Source organism: Agelaius tricolor, unplaced genomic scaffold, assembly GCF_023055355.1.
Source record: "Agelaius tricolor isolate 1412-34295 unplaced genomic scaffold, bAgeTri1.0.p SCAF_5, whole genome shotgun sequence".
In the NCBI taxonomy this organism is placed as follows: Eukaryota; Metazoa; Chordata; class Aves; order Passeriformes; family Icteridae; genus Agelaius; species Agelaius tricolor.
Genome location: NW_027269265.1, coordinates 35,972,304 through 35,992,773, shown reverse-complemented (window position 1 = coordinate 35,992,773; position 20,470 = coordinate 35,972,304). Strand labels below are relative to the sequence as shown.

Here is a 20,470-nt window from a genome sequence, read left to right as displayed (position 1 = left end):
GGAATTTAACAGGTTGGTGAGACGTTTTGATTTCTGGTGATGTGTGTAGCATCCTAACTAACCTATTGCTTTGACTAAGCAAAATTAAACTTTGTTGATGCTTAATTATAGAGTTTCTGTTGTCTGTGCTTCTACAGCTTTGTCTGAGCAAACATTTGTTTCAAACTAATAAATTTAGAAAGCAGGAGCATGAGTGTGAGAGGAGAGAAATAAAATATTGAACATTGGAATGTAAATCTTAGAAGTCAGTGGAAAAGTAGCTCAGCTTTAAGACATATCCAGGATTTCTGGATTTAAGCTTATGTCTGCTTGCAAGACAGCATTTCACTCTGAAACTTTGGTGCTCAGGCTTTAGTTCTTGAGCAATGCCAATTCTAGAAGCATATCTGCACATGCAGATGTCAAGTAGTCAGTTTTACTGTTGCAAATAGTACACCAGAACTTTTACAGAGGAAGCATGAGGAATGTCGTTGCCTCTAGGAAAAATACCAAGAAATGTTGGTGTGCTTCTCTTTATGGCAGCTTGTTTCCCAGCACAGGACACCTTGGCCAAGACTTCAAGTAAGCTCATTTCCTGTGTCCATCTAGTTTCAAATGTAATCCAAAGAACCTAATCTGTTACTGCAAATAAAACAGTGCATGTGAACATCTGCTGATACAGAGGGAATTTCAATTATTTGTGTAGCTGAGTCTGTTTCAAATAGAAACTGTAAAAGCATATTACCAGACTTGAGCAAACAGAACTGGCTTGAGTTGTCCAGGTTGAAGGAGCTCTGGTGAAGGATCTTTTTGCCAGCTGTTATTGTTGAACTTTGAAATTTTGAGAACTGAGTCAGTGAGTATTTGAGAGAGAAATGAAGACAAAGAAGATCAGAGCAGTATTGCTTGTACTAGGACACAGATGCTGTTTTATTTCTGACCTGGTGTATCAGCCCTTGATGTTTTAGTAGGAGCAATTTCAATAGCTTGTATTGTGAGAAGAGAGTAGGAAAACTTCACCAGAAACACTTGATATGGTAACTTGAGTGGTTGGTTTTTAGATGAAGTTGGAAAAAGTTTGAAATGTTGAAAAAGAATAAATTTTCTCAAGCACTTTTCAAATTCTAAGCATATTTTGCTGTGTGCCAGTTTAACTTGTTTTTGTGTTGATTGCTTTGTTTGGTTTGAGATTGGTACCAAACAGAATCTTCAGCGAAAGAGAACATGAAAATCAGTGATGAAGAGGGAAAGTTTTTTTGTTTCTGTTTATTTGCTGTATCATAATCTCATCTTCTTATTGCTAAAAATGTTAGTATAAGCAGTGCTTCTATTTAATAATGTTTGCATTAAGGACTTTTCTCCAACAGCCCCTGAAAGTATTTTATTTGGATTAGAGCTTTTATGTTATGTTACTCTGTATGTGGGCTCTGCCCACATGGATTTTAGCTTTCTGTAAAAGCACTGGTGGGTAATTTCTGGTATAACGATTAAATCTCTTACAGAACAACTTATGTCCGAGAATTGCTGATGTCATGACTATCATTCACTGGTTGCTATGGAAATTAAGTAGGAGTACATTCAATATTAATACTGCATTCCTGCTATGTGCATTTTCCTGATGGAAAAGTACTCACTTTCTCCAGGAATGCTACAATCCCTGTGACAAGAAATGCTCTTTGAAAATATGTCAGAGGTACTCCTTTCCTTACTGTTCTCAAAGTCATCATCCACCACAGTATGGCTTGGGCAGTTCTGTGGATTTCTGTGTACCCAGCACTTACATGCCCCAGTCCTTGAGTGTGTTTGTGATAATGTGCTGTCATGGATTTGCATGAGATTTTACTTACATAGGACAGTTGCTGCCCAGTTGCTGCCCACAACTTCAACAGTATGTTTCTTCTCCTTTAGTTTGAAAAGGAAGTTCCTTTCAAAGATCCTGAAAGGTTGTGTATAGAAGTGTGGGATTTGTGTGTCTGCTTTAAAGTGGTTTCCATGTAATCCTTTTCTAGTGATGTAACAACAGAGTTTAACAATAGTTTATTTTTCTGAAGTCCTGAATTCTGGTGTTTAACTTTCATTTCTGGCTCTAACTAGTAGCTGCATTTCCTTTATTAAATTTTGAAATGCCATTCATAAAATGCTGCTGCATTAGTAAGTTGAGCTAATATTTCAAATTTAAGGCTAAGTTGAGATAGATTTACAATTTAGCACTTCTATTTAAAATAGAAACTTTAGAAGAGGTTTCAGTTTTGACAGTCTCTTGCCAGTCTTCTTGAGGAAATATTTTTATCTTTGATTACAGTCCATTAAAAACCATTTTTGTCTTTGATTACAGTCCATTAAAAACCATATTGCAGCACTAGTAAAATACAGCAGCTGTGTATATCTACTCTTAGACTGATGAAAGAAGCTTGAAGACTTGGAAGGGGACCTGCTGCTTAAGGGGCATTTGGCTATGAAGAGGACCACAGCATTCTGGTTATAGAATTAAAATTTATTTTTACAGGAAAGAAAAGTATATTGGCATGTGTAAGCAATTAACACACCACCACTCCATCCCAGAAAAATTAGAAACCAAAGCAAGAAGAATTTTCAAATTGCTGTAAGATGTTCAGCACCAGTGCTAATGATGAACTTTTGGCTTCTGCAGAACTGGCTTCTGCAACGGCAAGAAAAAGTTTTTTTTCTTTTTGTATGAAGAGCTAGAAGTGTAACATGTAAATGCAAACAAAGTACCTTTTGTCCTCTATATCATAAAGAAGTATTGTGTGAGAGTGTAATTTATTTTAAAATTCAGAATTGATTGATGCTCAATGAGGTCTGTGGATTATACCCCTTTGGTGTGGATAGATGCACTTGATATGTGTAATAATGTCTCCATTCACAGGAGTGGAAGCAGTATTGAAAACTGCAGCTAAACTTGCTGTCTCCAGCAGCAGTGGCATGACTGATTGCTGGAAGTTGGAACATGGGACTTGAATAGAGGTTTGGCAACACAGGGGAGAATGGTTGTCTGTTTTGCAGTGTGACATGAGGCAATATTTACCCTGTTCCATTTCTCCCTTTTCCAAGCAAAAGGCAGGTTGCCAAGTACAGGGGCTGAATGGTTTGAATCTTCACTTGGAAACATTCTGGCTACACTGAAGTAAATGAGATGTGCAGATAGATCAGGAAATATGAAAGTTGCCCTCTATATGGATGATACAAATGGTCATGCAAACTAGATGGCTTGTTCCTTACACATACTTTTTTTCTGTCCAGTACACACCTCAGGCTTGCTCCTGTCTATATCACTCTCTTCTTAAAGAGAAGTTGCTAAACCCAAAACTTTCTCATGACAAATGTATAACAGAATTTCTGCATCTGGAACTTCTCCCAGAAAAGTCATGGAAAAGTCAACCGAGTAGCTGATGATGTACATATGTACTTCCAGACACACACTAATTGCATCTTTAGTTGTTACTGTTTGTGTATTTTTAGGATTAAAATGTTCTGCTTCGTGCTCTGGAGAAATGAAGATCTTGTGCAAGTGTTCAGCAAGCTCAACTGAGGGAGTACAGTTGCTGTTTTGGCAGCTCCAGCTTTCAATTATAAGGCTTCAGCCTCACAGAGCTCATTTTGAAAAAAGCTCTAAAGAGTCAGATCTTTTATTTACCTTCTAATTTCAGTGCAATTTATTTTTTAAGCTGTTCTCCAGCTGTGAGGGCTGATTTAAATAAAATTCTTCCCAAATTGTTCAATCCACATTTCACTCTGTTTAAAAAAATGCCACATAGTGAGCTTTAATGCTAAAGCTCTCTGTCACTTAAGATATTGTAAATCTTTCAGCAGTTTAATGATACTTAGAGCTTCCTCTTATGCAGCATCTTGCCTTGCATGAAAAACCTCAGCTTTCCAATTTCTATTAAATCTTTGAAACAATCTTGATTTTTTCCATATAGTTGAATCTCTGAATCTGAGGGTGCTTCAGTATGGGACTGTGAGTGAAATGGTTTTTTGTCCAAGTCTGGTATCCTAATTAATGAAAGAAAATCTAGGAGATTTCAAATAACTCATGACAGAATAGTCTGTTATAAAGTGCAACTTATTAAAAGGTTATTAAACTTGTGTTTACTACTGCATTAAGTGACACAAGCATCGATTCTTGTATCATATTTTAAAACCACTTATTTGCTCTCTAGCTAGCCTAGAATCTAAACGCTGAATTGCATACAACTCTTACAATGGCAAGTAAATTGGTGCAAGTTTCTTTCACCTATAGCTCTCACTACAAAACTTCAGAAAGGTTTTCATAGTTTCTCTGATTTTATTCAAGAGTTAAGTACTTTGAAAAAGGATATGAATTTTTCTGAGAGAACACTTCCTTTCACTATAAAAAAACCCCTCTATGATTGGAAAAAGCAGGGAATTTGGAAAAATTAAAGCTAAAAGTTTGAGTGTAAAATTATCCATGGTACCCTGAACACTACATTCTTGACATATATGTCTTGCAACTGGTTTCTCTATAGACTAATATTATTCTAGGTTATAAATTCAAAGACTTTGAAGCTTGATGTTTCTATTCACTGTTGTGTTGCTAGGGGGTTTAAGTAGTGCTTGGTAAGATGAAACTGTGGAAAACAGATTTTTTTTTTCAACCCCTCTTTGTAAGAGCGATGAATGTCTCACTGTCTACATAACAGCCTGTTGTTGTAATGAAGAGAAACAATTTTGGTTTACAGTTTTGAAAAACAGGTGGGCAAATTTCTCATATTTGGACATTACCATGCAAATATATTTGGTCATCTTACTGTGTAGTGTAATTTGGTTTTCAATAATAAATACATTTATCATTATTAAAAAATTAATTATTCACCATTGTCTCTATATTGATGTAAGGTTTTCTTGCTATGCTAGTAAAAAAATGACTAAATCTGATGATGAATAAGCAGGAAAGCACAGTTTTCAATACCTTCCAATTACGTATTTTCCCCCGAGTAAGGAAAGTGTCTTTTCCTCCAAATTTCTAGTTGTATTGTGCTTTTCTGCTGATTCTGGTGCCCCCATAGATATACACAGTCAAATCCCCAAATGCAGGTTTAAAAGAAGGCTGGTCAAGTGCTGGTAATGTCTATTGCATCAGCTGTACTGAGATGAATTCAGATCTTGGATTCATCAAACTCCCAGGAGTTTAAGGAGCTGCTATTAACCTTTTCTCCCCATACTCTTTCCTGCAGTACTTGGGCCACGTCGAAGTGGATGAATCCAGAGGAATGCATATCTGTGAAGATGCTGTGAAGAGGCTGAAATCTGTATGTAAATTTGTTTAATGGGAACGTTGGCTTTGGGGCTGTAAGTGTTACTGGAAGAGGTCTGTTCGGAGCAGTGCTCCAGCTAAAGAGTGAACTTTTGACCCATGTTAGGAGAACAGTTGGCCGGTTTGAGAGCACTGCTGCTCTTGGGGGGACATGCTAATCTGATGATGAGAGGGAGAGTTACAGCTGTTCTTTCTACTTGCAGAAACTATTTGCAAAACAAATGTGTAAAAATTCTCTGTGACCTTTCAGGCTAAGTTGGTACCCACATGGGACTTCAGCCATTGTTTTTTAACAGCTTCTCCCTCTCTCTCTTTTCTTCTCCCCCTCTCTCTCTCTTTCCCTCTGTTGCCTGCCACTTTAATAGTGACTTAATTCGCCATTATTATACAAAATATTACTTGTTTTAGGATGCTTTTTTTTCTAATGCACTGCAGCATTGTAGTCATGCATGAAATAATCTGGCTTGCATTTGCTCAAAGTGGCCTGAAGGCTGCCTAATTCTGACATGTCATGAAGTGGGCTGCTCTTAGTTTGGCTTCTGTGAACGTTTGCTCCTGTAAATGGCACTCGTTCAAAGCTCTTTGTATTTCTGTGGCTCATTTGAAGAGGTCTTGTCATCTCTTTCCTGCAGTAATAATACCACAGAATCCTGTGGAAATAGCAAACTCCAGAAGGGCAGTGATCAGTCTGTCAAGGAACTGAGGCTTTAACATCACTGAAAAGCACAGGAGAAAGGACATGAAAAAATTGGATTTTTAATAGAGAGAGAGAACTGCAGTCCTTGTCATCACTTCTCTTACATGTTTTATCTACATACATTCTTCAGTATGCATGCAGTGGAAGAAACCCTTGTATTCTTGAAGCAACAAAATCCATCAAGCAAGTCCATCAAACCCTTCTACTGGCTTAAAATATGTGCCACTGGACATCCCTTTCCTCATCAAGTCTGAGAGCTCAAACGGTTTCCATCTAAACCTGTTTTTTCCCTTCTTTCTAGCACACAGCAGAGCATTACAGGTTATCTTTTCTGCCTTCTGTTGTGCTGTAAAGTTTGTGAATTGGTTTAATGCTCTGATTAAAATCAAGTCTTTTCATTCTTTTCTTTCTCAGCTAATGTATAGTAACCTGTTCAAGCTGCATCCCATCTGTTCCCATTCAGTCTGCAGTGATTAGTGATTGATTTTTATTAAAAAGGGCCACACAAAATATAAATGAGTGTCTTTGTTCTGTGGATTTAGTTTATGTACCTAAAAGTGCAAGTACTGACCGCATAATCAATTGCATCCGTTTTTGTCTCTGATTTTTTTCTGATTGTCTCAGAATACTTTCTGTTAGCACACCAAATAGCGCTGCAGTATCTACTTTGTGCTACTTCTCTCATTCTCTTCCCTGGGGAGCTATGCTCTGAAGTAGCTGTTCTCTAGTTTATAAAAATCTTACAAGTCCACGAGCCAGCTAAGTGTAGCTAAGCTTATAATTAATGAGACATACTAAAAGCATAGCACCCAGTTTCTTCTGGAATCTAGATTTCTAGGACTGTGATTTTTGATCACATGAATTACTGATTCAAACATCAGACTTGGATATCTAACTTTTACAGTTAGTCAGCATTTTCTGAAAGTAAATAGTTAGATTTCCTTAATTCATGTTATGTCATTATTCCAAATTGTGGATGGCATGAATTTATCCATTTTCTTAAATTAACGTTTTTCTTCAGATAATTTTGATTTCTTCTGCTGTTTGATATCTATGTGTACACCAAATACAAATGTGCATCTCTTAAAATTGCTATTTGTCTCCTTTGTTAGTGTTGGAAGTTGAGAAGTGAAGGTGAAATTCTCTTTGTGCCCCAGGAGGAAGATTCAGATTACCGAAATTACTTTGTGTGCTTTAGTTGCTAGACTCTATCAGATGCAAGGTCCATTTGGAGCTGCTCACTGCAATTCAACCCCTGCCCCTCACCCCCACTATGTGGGTTTTAAACCAGGGGCATTTCTTTAGGACATCACCATTACTGGAAGTTCTGTTCTGTACAAGACACTCTTAATTTAGCAGAAGCCAAACACTGGGTGATATCTCAGCATGTGAGGAATGTGTTGAGAAAACAGTTTGTTCTTCTGGTAGTCCCTTGCTTTCACATTACTTAGTTATTTTGATGGGCTTTCTCTTGGTTTTGAGAGAATTACAAGTTTGTGCTGCAGTGCTCAAACTGAAAGACTGGCTTAGGGAAATTGGACTTCACTTTTAATGTGGTTAAATGACATTGAAGTGTATGTGGGCTATTTTAAACTTTATTCTCTGCATGTAAGGTGTAGGTTTTATAAATCCAGTCAATAAAAATTAGAATTGTTGAAATATTTGTATCCTGTAGCTTCCAAAAATTAAGTTCTGTGTCTTTTCTTATTCTAATAGATATACTTTCACCTCTTAATTCTTGCTGTACAACAGCTGGCAATTTATTTGGGGAACTGAAGACTATTCTTTTATAGGACTGACTACTGGGTTTTAAAAGATTTTGTGGGATTTGCTAAGAAGAATATAGAACAGTGTTAATCTTGACTTAAGGAATAGTTTAATTACTGCTTTACTTTTTGAAAGATGCAAACAAATATCTCAGTCTCTTTATTGTGGGAAATAACCTTTCAGGGATTTTTTTATTACTTGCTCCTTTAATGGGTGTAATTGTTTTTGAGCGCTGCATCTTGCAGAACTTGTAAACAAGTGATGGTGAGCATTTTATGCAGACATTGCTAAATTGACAACGGAGTACAAGAAGCCACTTTTAGCTCAAGAATCCCTCATCCACACTGTACTCTGTTGCTACAGTTTCATGGCTCTGAAACTGCACACCAACAATACTGTAACTTTCTGTCTGATGAAATGGCATCACAGTCTCAATAATAGATTAAAAACCCCTCATATTTAGCTATTAGTTTATTATTAACATGGATTTATATTATCAACAGAACTTGTATTTCTCCTTAGTAGAGTATTACCAATGTAGTTTTACATTATTCCCTTAGTAGAGATACATTGCTAGCTTTATATGCATTTAATATCTGATAAGATTCTTGTAGATGGACATGAAGCTCTAAATGGTTTCTTCAGAACCATTTAACTGAATTTAAAATATTTAGTGCCAACTGGAAAGTAACTTTAAGGGCCTTGTTTAAGTGTATTTGACTCAGGTGTGGGAACATCATCCGAGACAAAAGTGTACTCTCTCATGTCATATTTTGATTTTAAATCAGCTTTAGCTTGTAGTATTGGTTTCTAACTTGCCACTTTTTGTTTTAAATTATGCATTTGTTTTAATATATGTTCTTGTTTTAGCAGGTAAAGAGACATAATTTAATATTTTAAAAAATGCATTAGTTACCTCTAAATTACATTAACTTAGTGTTGTTTAAAATCCATTTTGCATGACGCCTTTTCCATTAACCTTGTCTAGTTTATTTAAAAAAATAATCTTGTTTAACAAGCTTTTTTCTGAGAGCAAAATTAACCATCACCTAAAAATGAGGTAGCTTCTGGTGAATCTCTTTAGCTTTTGCTGTCTTTAAAAAGCTGTTATTTAGTGTAATGCAATAGTCATCGCTCAACTTGGCAGCAGCATCCACCCTTCTCATTATGTGCTCTACATTGTGATTAATCCATTAGTTCCCCTCCTAGTGTTCACCATATCCTGTCCAAATACATAACTGTTCCTGCCTCCAAAAGTGCTTAAGCTTTTCAGCTGACTGAGCTTGGAGATGTTCTTTATACAGTGTCTGAGTTGATGTAAATATGTCACAGATACTTGGTAAAATGTTCTGTGGAAGGACATGGGGCAGAGAGGGACACACCAGCAGGGCCAGGAAATGGAAAGCTGAGATGGACACTCCCTCCTTGACGTTGTATTTCCTGGCAGTTGTTGCCTTGCATCAGAACCATAGCTTTGAGTTAAATATAACCTTGTTTATCAATCAATTCTTCAGACACTGCCTCAGGGTATTTGTGGCAATACTTTAATATAGTAGTATCAGTGATGAACAGGTTGGAATTGCGCAGTGTAAACGTGAGGTCAGGGGCTGTCACAGAGACACTCCCTGTCTCTTCTGCAATTCTCCACCTCCTCCTCACTACTGCTATACCAGGGCTTTCTTAAAAGGGAAGTAATCTGGAAAGACAGCAGGAGCAGCTCTGTGCTTCACGCCGGCTTCCCTCACACGCAGAGCAACATGTGGCTGTGCTCACAGAGCAGCAGGCCTGGTGAAGTGTCCTCTCATGTAGTTTACTTTCCACAGTCGGGTAACAAAATAAAGTTAGTAAACTAAACTGCATGCAAATATGCTTAAAATCGTGTGCTGGCTTTTTCTTAATGTGAATTGGGCAATCGGTATAATTGCTTTCCTGAAGAAATTTAGGAAATTGTAGTTCAGCCTTTGGTATCTTTGCCCTTACCTAACTGTCTCTGCCTGCCTGAGCTGGTTTTAAAGACTGTTCAACCTATCAATTCAGAGTTGTAGAATGAATAACTAGTATTTGTATAACTATTGCATAAAGCCTTGGAAGCCTTTAGAGAAAGAGGTCTCATTTGTATTTGAGTTCTACCACAAGGTTGCTGTGAAATTCCTTGCTTTTCAGAGAAGACTGCATAAGATGTGAAGCATAAGAGTAGCATGTAAGCCAGAGCAATAAACAAATGGAATAAAATGCAGCAGTACTTACCCCTGCTTTATATCAGCCATACATGCTTCTCCAACATACAGAACATTAGCTTTGGGGAAGAGTGATCAATACAGAGCAAATTAGCCTGCAATTCTGGAGTTAGAACCTTGCATTTCACAAGAGCCTGTGCAGTATTTTACTTGTTTAACCACCATGTCTGCTGCCAAGTTTGGTTTATAACCTAACCAAAAGGGACTAAACAAGGGAGAGTGAAAATAAAGTAACCACTTTGCATGAAATTGGGGCTGAGGTTTTCTTCTTTCCACCAATTTCAGGGCAGTAGCTTGTTAGAACTGTGTGTGTGCCCTTTGATCTGCATTTTCATAGGATTATTTTCACGTTTGCCTGTCGCACCTTCTCATGGATAACTCTTAAAACCCCTTCCTTTCCCTCCAAACCCTATTCTTGTGTGTGCTTGTTGGTTTGAAACCCTGGGACATTTTAGCTACCTACAGTAATAGCGCTCGACTTGTCCCCCCTGTTCCTCCAGGAAAGGAAGTTCTTCAAAGGCTTCTTTGGAAAAGTAAGTTTAATGCGTTGTTTGTGCTTGCACTATAAGGAGTTACATCCCTGGTATAGCACTGCCATAAAATCAGGGTGTTGAGAGTGCCTTAATCCATTTCAGAATATTTGCTTCTAAAACAGGCTTGGAAATATTTTGATCAAAGAATGTGGTTTCAAAAGTAATCTGAAGCAGAAACTTAGATATCTGTGGACTCTATCAGAAATCCAGGGTTCTGAAGTGATTTGGCATTCCTGAATAAAAAATTAAAATCTTAACCCTTAAACTTGTGCCAACCTACATCACTTGGGCAAATACCTACAGAACAATTGAGGTCTGTGCTGTGTAAGTGCTTCATGCCCAGCTGCCTGGCAGCATGAGTTGATACCCAAATGTTAGCACTGGGAGAAAGCAGTTTGCCATCTCCTAAACCTTCCTTTTTTGAGCACTGTCCCAATTCAAAGGCATATGAAGATGAGATCAGGCGTTCACTTACTATGTTTTCCTAATTTCAGCTCAGAAAAATCTCCAGTTTCTGTTATTGCTCTTGTTTTCACAAGGACAATGTCTTAGATAAGAAGGGGGAAGCAGCTCTGTCCTTATTCAGAATGTGCTGCGTTGGTGGCTGGGTGGTTTTGTTCTTTTACCTCTCATCTGTTTCCTACCTCTGTGTTTAAAATTCCTGTAAAACCTTTTAATCCAGATTTCGTATGGAGTTAATCTAAGATAATGGCTTCTGAAGTATCTTGTTATAAAATGAAACTTTGCTTAAATAGAAATGAACAGGTTTGTAATGTTCATATACATGCTGAAGTCTTTTGAAGCAGATTATTCTCTGGTCATGAATTGGTTTGGGCTTTACTTGGGGAGTAAGTAAGGTTTTTTCAGCTGATCCTTTTTCACCATTCACTCAGGTGGTGATAGATGTCACGCAGGGACATCTGTTTCTCCAGTTGTGGTCTCTATCTATGATGTAGGAGAGCACACATCTAAAGTGTAGTGGTGGTGGTGGTGGTGAGGGGCTAAAATACAGAAGATGGCAGATCTGTCAGATTAATGAGAACAGTCCTGTGTGCAAATCAAATCCTAGAGCTGGAATCTAGAAAGACCAAACACAAAGTGCTAAATTGGAAAAAAACAGAAAGCCCCCACCTCAACCTGATTAGGTATGTTAGTTTTCTCTCTGCTTGTTGGTACTAACTTACATTAGGGTACATAAGAAAGCAAAGATGTAAAAGGAAAGGTATTTGCATAGCACTTAGGTAAAAATCTTTCTTTGGCTTTTTAAATTATTAAATATGCCATCTTCCCTATTACATCTTGGTTGATATTTAATGACGTCTGGTACTTCACCACCAGCATTTTAGATTTCCTTTCTCTTGTATTATAATATTTTGACAAAGAAGGACCTACTTCTACTTCAGCCTGTGAATTTCATTAATTAGCACTGAAACCACTTAAATCCATAGTGTTTAGATATCCCCACAGAAGCAGTGGGGCAGTACCTTTATTACAGCTTTGGCCTACAACAGGAGCCCACATCTAGGGAAATCTGCAGAAAAAGGGACAGCTGTTCTCTTATTAATAATTGAGAAATACTAATAACTCTAATATCTTTTGGCTGTCTCATCTATAATTTCTCCCCAAGTGCCTTGCATTGGGATTAATATAATATTCCAAACTGCCGAGCTATTTAAAACACACCAGAAGCTTTCAGAAAGTCAGTCTAGACATGTCTGCCACTTTCCCTGTCCATATTTTTCTCCTTGTAAAATGTAAATATGATGGATTGGTTTCTGGAAATATTCAAGTGGTTAGTATTGAAAATGCTTTTTTAAAATTTTAAATAAAAATGAAATGTCTGTTGATAGCTCCCGGATAGGCTTTTGTGCTTATCAAATAAGCTGCTTTTTAGGCAGCTCCTTTTAAAACTCAAACTTTTCTGTTGTAAATGAGTATTGATGATCTTTGTCACGTTTTGCCTCCACGGAGCGTGTGTATGTCTCATCACACAATGTTTTATACAGAGTCTCAAATGAAGAGTTTTCTTTATATATACCTCAGGCTCCAGATATATCTTAGAGCCGTGTCAAAGTCCCAGGATAGGATAAAATATAATAGGCAGAAAAACTAGAAACAAAGTTAAAGTATTTTAACAATGTGTTATTGGGCAACTTCTGTTCTGACGTCCTTAATACTTTGTTTTCCACCTTACAGTAGAGCAAGGTATCAAAGTAGCTGCTTTTTGCTGGGTTGATGCCCATCTCTAGGGCACTGCCAGTTTGTCAGTGGGGTTTCTGTCATGCCTGGCCTGCCATGGACCTGCTTTGTTCTCCAGCCTCTTTGTGTGTTAGGATAAGTGCCCATCTGCCCTCCTGGAGACCTCTGAGGACTCTGAAATGAGTCCAGATAATGACTCTCATGCTGGAGCAGATAACTGACCTTCCCAGAAGGGCTGAGCAGTGAGGTTTCTAGGAGTGCTGACTCAGCACTGGCAAATCAGGCTCCCAGGAGTCGATGCCAGATGTGGCTCTCCTCAGGCAGTGGTGTCATCTAAAAGCTGTAGAATATAAAGACAAGTTACAGATCTGGATGTCTAGATGAGTCCCTTGGTAGCAACATTTCAGAGCATCCTGTTCCAGTGGATATTGGCCACTTGCTTTAGACAGTTCTGTTTGGAGTTGCCTTTACCTCCCAGGATTTGTTACACAAGCTGTGATCCTGTGTTGGAGTTCACTTCCCATGCAGTATCTTGCAGCTGCTCTGATCTTTGTCCAGTATGTGCCAATAGTGCAACGCTCCTATCTGCTCTGTAATCACAGTTTACTTGGCATATCCCACCCAGAATGGAGTAGTACTTTGATTTGTATGTCCAATAGGAACTGGATTGGAGGAGTATGTCCCTTTATACATCACTGGTAGGCACAGATTAGCTGAGAATTCAGAAAATGTAAAAATCACTCATTGTCCAGCAGTAGTAGCAGTGGGTTTGGGGTATAGACTATAAGGATAAGCCCTTTCAAAGCACTGCATCCACCATAAATATAGAAGAAGGAATTGGGAGATTAAAGTGAGTTTGCTACACTAAGAAAAAAAGAAAACTCTTTGGTTATCTTGCATGTGGAACCAAATGTTTCAGTGGGAAAAGGGGTGTAGGAAGCTCTTCAGCCTTCTCATTTTATTCTGAGAAACATGAAGTTCATGTGTTAACTATTTCTAAATCCTCATTTGGTAAAATAGCAAGTGAGGAGTAGCTCTGCTGAAGATGAGCATTGCTTTATGAAGTACCCAGCTCAGTTAAACTTGGCTTTAATACAAACTCCAGGAATTGTCCACAGTTTCTGTAGGGACAAGGTTTTTATTGTTTGCTGGGGAAAGATGTCTATCTCTTAATCTAATGATGGCAGTCTAAACAAAACAGTTACCTGCAGGCATTATCTTCTCTTCATTGTTTGTATTTGCTTGAAATAAAGATTTTTAAGACTTATGGCTTACAAACAACCAATACTCTTTTTAAAACAGTTCGAGGAGACAGACCATTTGGTTTGGAATTAATAGGGACTTTCAGGCTGTGGAAGCTAGCTGAGCATTGAAAATACAGACTATATTTTGTGGGTATTGATACTGCCTTTTTAAACAAAATATTAGAAGTGCCTTTTATATGCTGCAATATTTTCTAACATATATGATGGTAAATTTAAGTGTATCTTCTGTTATGAGTTGCACTCTTTCTGTTAGGCATTCCAGAATCTAAATTAAACATTCTCTGGGGTATCCAACAAGTTGGATGGTCATTTAGAAACTTGCTTCTGCAAGCACTTCTCTGTAGCTTGCTTTCATGCTGTGCTTATTTTCTCTCTTTTTTTCTTTAAATGCCCTTCTGTGCAAGTCAGTGCCATTCTCTGTTCCTACCAAGCTTTTTGAAAATGCTCAGGATGTCATTGCTGCTTCCGAAATTGGGACAGATAGTTCCTCCCCAAAAAACAAACAGAAGTTCTGCCAGCACCTTTTTGTTCACACTTGCTGCTTTCTCTGAGAATGAAACCAATGTGATATAATTGGAGAGTTTTCACTCCAAGATATTTCATTCTTACAGTGTTAAAATTGGTATTGTAGACTTGGAACATGCAGTAGCTTATGCCACAATGTATTCTTGTTCCATTACTTGCTGTAAGAATATAAAGTATATGCATCTGCAATAAACTATTAAAAAATTATAAAATAGTTTCAATTCTAGTTTGAAGCCACTAGCTGAAATCCCTTCATATTTTTTCCCCCCCTGTTGCTTTCTTCACTCCCTGCAGTGGTTTTCTGGTGGGTGCCATTAGCAGCCACAAACTGTGTAAACCCAGTGCTTCAAAACGCATAAAGAGAGTATTTTAATAACTGGCTAAAATAGGGGGATTGTGAATTAAAGTGACAGGCTAAAAGAAACTGTATTAGTTTTCTAGTAGTAGTTCTCTGTAACAACCAGTAAAATTATGTTGACCTATTTTCTTTTCAATGAATTAGCTTCAGAAGAATATTGTGTTTGTACTGTTTTCTGTAACTTTCCCTTGAAAAGTAAACAGCCTGGAAAGAATCTGTAGTTTAAATGGCTCCTGAAGCCTTCCTGTGTTTCCCACTTTTACTCAGCCTCAGCTTGCAGCAGCTGAAAGTTCCCACAGTCAGGTTTTGGATAGGAGCCAGACCACTCTCTGCTGCACCCGCCTGCCTCACACCACTGCTTTTCCAGATACACACCCAAGGGTTAAGAAATCCTATTTTTATACCTCTTTCCCAAGATAAGACATTTAGGTCTTAATAAATTAGTGAAACATATTTGGGTGATTGATCTTAGCATTAAGCTTATGAGCTTAATAAAGCTACACAGTAACTGATGATTTTGGGGTGCTTTTAACACTGGTTTAAGGTGATGCCATGATTCTGCCATGGGACTGTTGGGGCAGAGGGTAGGGCTGGTGGAAATATCAGGTAAGAATTTTCCTACATTTAAACTTGTGCTGAAGAAGCTACCTGTGGTGTAACTCCTTATGAATGAGTGTCTTCTGACTCTAGTGGAATTCTTCACCCACTTGGTCAGTCTTGAATTCTTTACTGTCAGTGGATGTACACCTTATTTCTGCCTCACCTGTCCTGTGCCCTCTCCCCATCCCCACGACGTGCTGTTTCTGAAATACTGGCTTTGGCTTGGTTCTCTTAATGTTTTGCAACTTGGATTGAGCTTTGGGCACCCTACTGACCATGGACTTCATCTACACTTAATGTTATAGTTCTTGAAGAGGGGAAGTGGGAGGCAATTGGCTGTTGGCATAAAACTGTTTTCTTTTCTTTTCTTTCCCTTTTTCTTTTTTTTTTTTTTTCCTTGAAAGTCTGGGAAGAAAGCCGTCAAAGCAGTCCTGTGGGTTTCAGCGGATGGACTCCGAGTTGTAGATGAGAAAACAAAGGTTAGATTTCCCTGGGCAAAAGTTTAAATCTCTATAATAATGTATGTGCTAAATCTTTAAATGGACAGCAATCTTGATTACTGCAAATGTTGGTATTTGAAAGGAAGACTGAAGTGCGTAGTTTAGTTTAATAATTTCTTGTTTTGTAAACATATGTACACCTGCTAATTTTTTCCCCAGTTAATTCCACACTACTCTCAAGACACATTTTGTAAAATGTGGCAGGTGTAGCACAAGCTTGAAATATTTTTTGTTGCATCTACTGCAACAAGCATTGGTTTTCCTGATAAGTTCTGTTGGCAGTGTACTTGAAGAGTCCCTGAACTTCGTTCTGCACCATTGCAAAAGGTTGCAATAGTAATGCATAAGCAAATTCTCATATATATTTCAATCAATGTCATTTTCAGTGCATCCAAATCCTAGAATGGATCTGAATGAACAAGAGCTTCCAAAAATGCAATGAAGAGAGTAAATTAAATAGGGAGATTGTAGCTTCAGACTCAAACTAAATAGTAACTGCATATATCAAATTGAATAATCTTTAATATTGAAAATGTTGGTCTGAAGTGGAAAACTAATATATTTGTGGCAAGATTCTAGATTGTTTTACATTTTTATTGTGAAATTACAATTTTTTATTATGAATTAGCACGTGGTGTACCACCAAGGCGCATGTGTCCAAGTAAGAGCAAATGATTCTTGGTTTTATATAGATGTAGACAATTAGAAATAAGAGCTTTAAGCTTACAAGTGCACTAGAATTTTAAAAGATGGCATGGCTATGAGAACAGTTTTAACTCTTGTCAGTGTGAAATAGTTTGTTTTATTTATGTTCATATTAATTGACACTTACTTTGGTCAACCTAAAAGATGATTTCTCTGAGCCAACACTGACAAACAGATTTAATTCATATCCCTCTGGAGCGCAACTGCCTGTCAGATATCTGCTTGTGGTTAGACTTCTCCAGGGCTGCTGCAGTGGTATGGCTCATCAGAGCTAAAGTTGCTGCCTCTAAAGAATTCACTTTCTAATACAAACATACTGATGTGAATAAATTCAGTCTACTGATTGCCTCATGTAAAAGTAATAATACATGTATTATTTTTAGAAATGTTGTTGCATATATGTAATATTTTCAAATTGATTTTTAGTAAGTTGTGCAGACTCTGGAGGTAATTAAAAGTATAGGATTTAAAAAGAAAATAAACTATTGCCTCCTGGTGGTTGAATTCATCAGCAGAGGTGCCAAGTACTAGTCACCAAGCAAATGAAATAATTTGGAAAAAAATACTAAAAACCTAGTTTTTGATGAGGATGACATAATCTTTAACTGTACTGTCTCCTTTTTAGAAATACTTCTCCCATCTATGGGATTAAATAGGGAGCATTTGGTGCTACCGGTGCTGCTGGTGCTTTCTCTTGCATCCCTGCTTAGCTGACTGGGAGAGGAGTTTTGCTCTTTGTGTAGCAGCTGCAAGACTTTTCACTCTTGCAGACCTCTCCCCCAGGTTTCAGCATTGTGTTTTAATGACAGTGAAGACTTTCTGGTTACAAGACTATGGAGCTGCTATGAAAATAAAATAACATGTGCCTCCATAGTCTAGAAGAGAGGTCATAGGAATTCACTGGGTCCCTAAATTCTTCAGTGGTGTCTTAGCACACTTCTCCCAAAGATGGGTGGTGGAGAATGTCATCTCTTCTTTTTGTTTTGTACTGGGAACAGATTTTGAATGACAACTGATGACAAATAATTACAGCCTCATCGGGTTATCCCCTTTTTAGTATAACTCATTTTTGTGCAGTTACACCTGACAATGACTTGAGTTCAAGTGTTTGGCGCTGTATTTCCTCACATTTCTTGTATGGTGGGGGGGGATTTTTTCCCTCTAGGATCTTATAGTTGATCAGACAATAGAGAAGGTTTCTTTCTGCGCACCAGACAGGAACTTTGACCGGGCGTTCTCATACATCTGCCGAGATGGCACAACGAGGCGCTGGATCTGCCACTGCTTTATGGCTGTGAAGGACACGGTGAGTTCAGGATGGTCTGTGGCCAGCTCTCCCAGCTCTTAGCTAGAAATAAAGGGCAGAAAATGTGACTACCTGGAATAGTGCAGTATGTTGTGACTCCAACTGAGATATTACTTAGTCCTTGTAAATTATTTTAATTCTAATTCCCTGCATCTGAAATATTTGCCATCCCTCTGTCGTGCCATCTTATGGAGAAAAATGCTGCTCAGCCTGTGTGTAAAAGGAGTGCAGTCAGCCTCAGATAATCTCCAGCAGAAGGGAACTACTCTTCTAAGAATAGACAGAAAATTTTCTCATTTGAAAATGTTTACAGCCAAAAACTGAAACAGCAATGACAGTTTTTTCCAGGATAAAATCATAGTGAGTAAATACAGACTGGTTGTGAATGCAGTGTCTTGTACATGAGTGTTATCTTGAATGAAAAGTCATCTGAATGTTAAGAGATGGAGCTAAACTGAATTAAATTAGCATTCTATTTGCTTCTGAGTGACAACAATATTTTGAGTAGGTTTAAAATCAGTTTCTTGCTGTGTAGACTTAGATAAGTTATTTAACTCCCTGATTTTTCTTCTCTCTGCTGTTTGTTGAATCCTGCCTTTATTGTACAAAGTGCTTGAAACCTCATGCAAATTCACTGCGTGAACTCCCCAGAGCTGCATGTTCAGAGCAATGGTGCTTGATAATTTATCATCTTTCTTTAGACAATGAAGTCAGAAATTCCCAGTAAAACTTATGTTAGAGCTGGAACATTTCTGTTTTCATCTGTGAATAACAGGTCAATTCCCTTACTGATGATGACAGATGAGTTGAGCTACTGGTAGCAATAGTGCCTCTGATTCAACTGTGGCAGCTGTATCAGCTGGGTTGCTGGACTTCCTCAGACTTGAATTTCCTTTTTTACAGTTATTGGATAGTGGATTCTTTTGACCTGGTGAATAATGGAAGTGCTTTTCATTAGGCACTCCTAAATCTAACATGTGCACTTGGTCAGGACCATTAAGAGGTGTAAGTAGTCGCCACTGTACTTTTAACTTTCACAGCTGCAAGAGTAGAGTCTCCCTGAGCCCTCTCTGTAAACTTTCTCCAATAATAGCACTTACCTGTGCTTTAGGACTTACACCTTAAGACAGCTTCATGAGAGTTTCTGTGTGCACAGATGTATCTAGAGGCAAGGGATAGGTGCAGGCGCGTTATTGCACCGGCATCTTAGTAGCAGAAGTTTGAACTGAACAGATCGTACAACAATCTCGTTCATTCCTGGGTGGCCTTCTTGAACATGGCTTGTGCATTAGTAGCTGGGAGTCTTTGTGTGCCAGGTTTAAGGCTGAAATACAATTAAAATAGTTTTCTTTAATGCCTTAATTAATTTGTTCTGTAAAGGCAGGTTTCAGTTTGTGATGCTTGAAGCACATGTGTGTTTCTGTTCAGTCACTGTGATGCAATGCTGTCTTGTGCAGGGGGAAAGGTTGAGTCACGCCGTGGGCTGTGCATTTGCAGCGTGCCTGGAGCGAAAGCAGAAGCGAGAGAAGGAGTGTGGAGTGACTGCCACCTTTGATGCCAGCAGAACCACATTCACTAGAGAGGGGTCATTCAGGGTCACTACAGCTACTGAACAAGCAGAGAGAGAGGAAATTATGAGACAGATGCCGGATGCTAAAGGTACGGGATGCAATTTAAACAATCATCTGCAGTGAGCAGAGCCAGCACTAAGGCTCTGCAAGGATTGAAGCTGAGCAATGTCCTTACAGCATTCCCTCTCTTGAACCTTAATATGTTCTAATCATATTCCCAGACCATTGTCAGCTCACAAGATGGAAAAATGTTCCCAGATTCACTCAGTATTTTCCCACGTCTTCTAGAAAAGGTGCAGGTGGCTTCATATGTGAAAGCTGCTTCTGCTTTGTTTTGTCAGGCTGCTTTATGGCAGAGAACACGGTAGGTACCATACTAAAAGTCCTTATTAGGAAATTGTTTAAAAAATACAACAAGCTTGCCAGACACAAAGTAATCATTTATGCAGTCTAGTCCTTGTGGTAAATTAACCGAAAATTATATGCATTTTTCTTAGAAAAGAATGTATTTTTATCTTGATTTTTAAGGTAGGTTACAGAGTGTATGTACAGCTGTACTGCATGAGGGAAGAACAGATCAATTACAGAGTGCTTTCCAAAATAATCCAGAATATCCACTCCCTCCCCATAAAACACAGGTGTTGGACTAATAATTACATTCAAAATTAGTGACTAACTGATTTGAGAGGAGATAAAGTGTTCTGAAATTAGGTGAAATTAGAACTTCTTACTCAAGTTTTATTACAGAGCCTGGAGTTCTACAGCTAAAAAAAAATAAAGTATTATAAATACTGTTTATAACCTACTTCACAGTGAAGTCAGACTTTTGTTTCAGAGGATTTCACAGCAAGTTTTATGCTGCCTCTTGGTTGTAAAACTTTAATCTTGGTTTTCATCATCCATCTGCTTGTTTCCATACGTTAGTTTCAGAA

The 20,470-nt window shown here is 38.1% G+C and overlaps 1 protein-coding gene across 10 annotated transcripts in view; it reads left to right on the top strand.

Annotated features, from left to right (window-relative positions):
• NUMB (NUMB endocytic adaptor protein) overlaps positions 1 to 20,470 on the top strand; it is a 92,294-nt gene that overhangs the window by 64,046 nt on the left and 7,778 nt on the right. For 6 of the 10 annotated variants that reach the window (XM_071427251.1, XM_071427255.1, XM_071427247.1 and 3 more), the window contains 5 exons: positions 5,196 to 5,270; positions 10,432 to 10,509; positions 15,861 to 15,935; positions 17,827 to 17,967; positions 19,425 to 19,626. In XM_071427251.1, coding sequence (XP_071283352.1) covers positions 5,196 to 5,270; positions 10,432 to 10,509; positions 15,861 to 15,935; positions 17,827 to 17,967; positions 19,425 to 19,626 — 571 coding nt within the window. The remainder of the gene's footprint in view (positions 1 to 5,195; positions 5,271 to 10,431; positions 10,510 to 15,860; positions 15,936 to 17,826; positions 17,968 to 19,424; positions 19,627 to 20,470) is intronic. The other 4 variants (XM_071427252.1, XM_071427256.1, XM_071427254.1 and 1 more) reach the window with 2 other exon arrangements.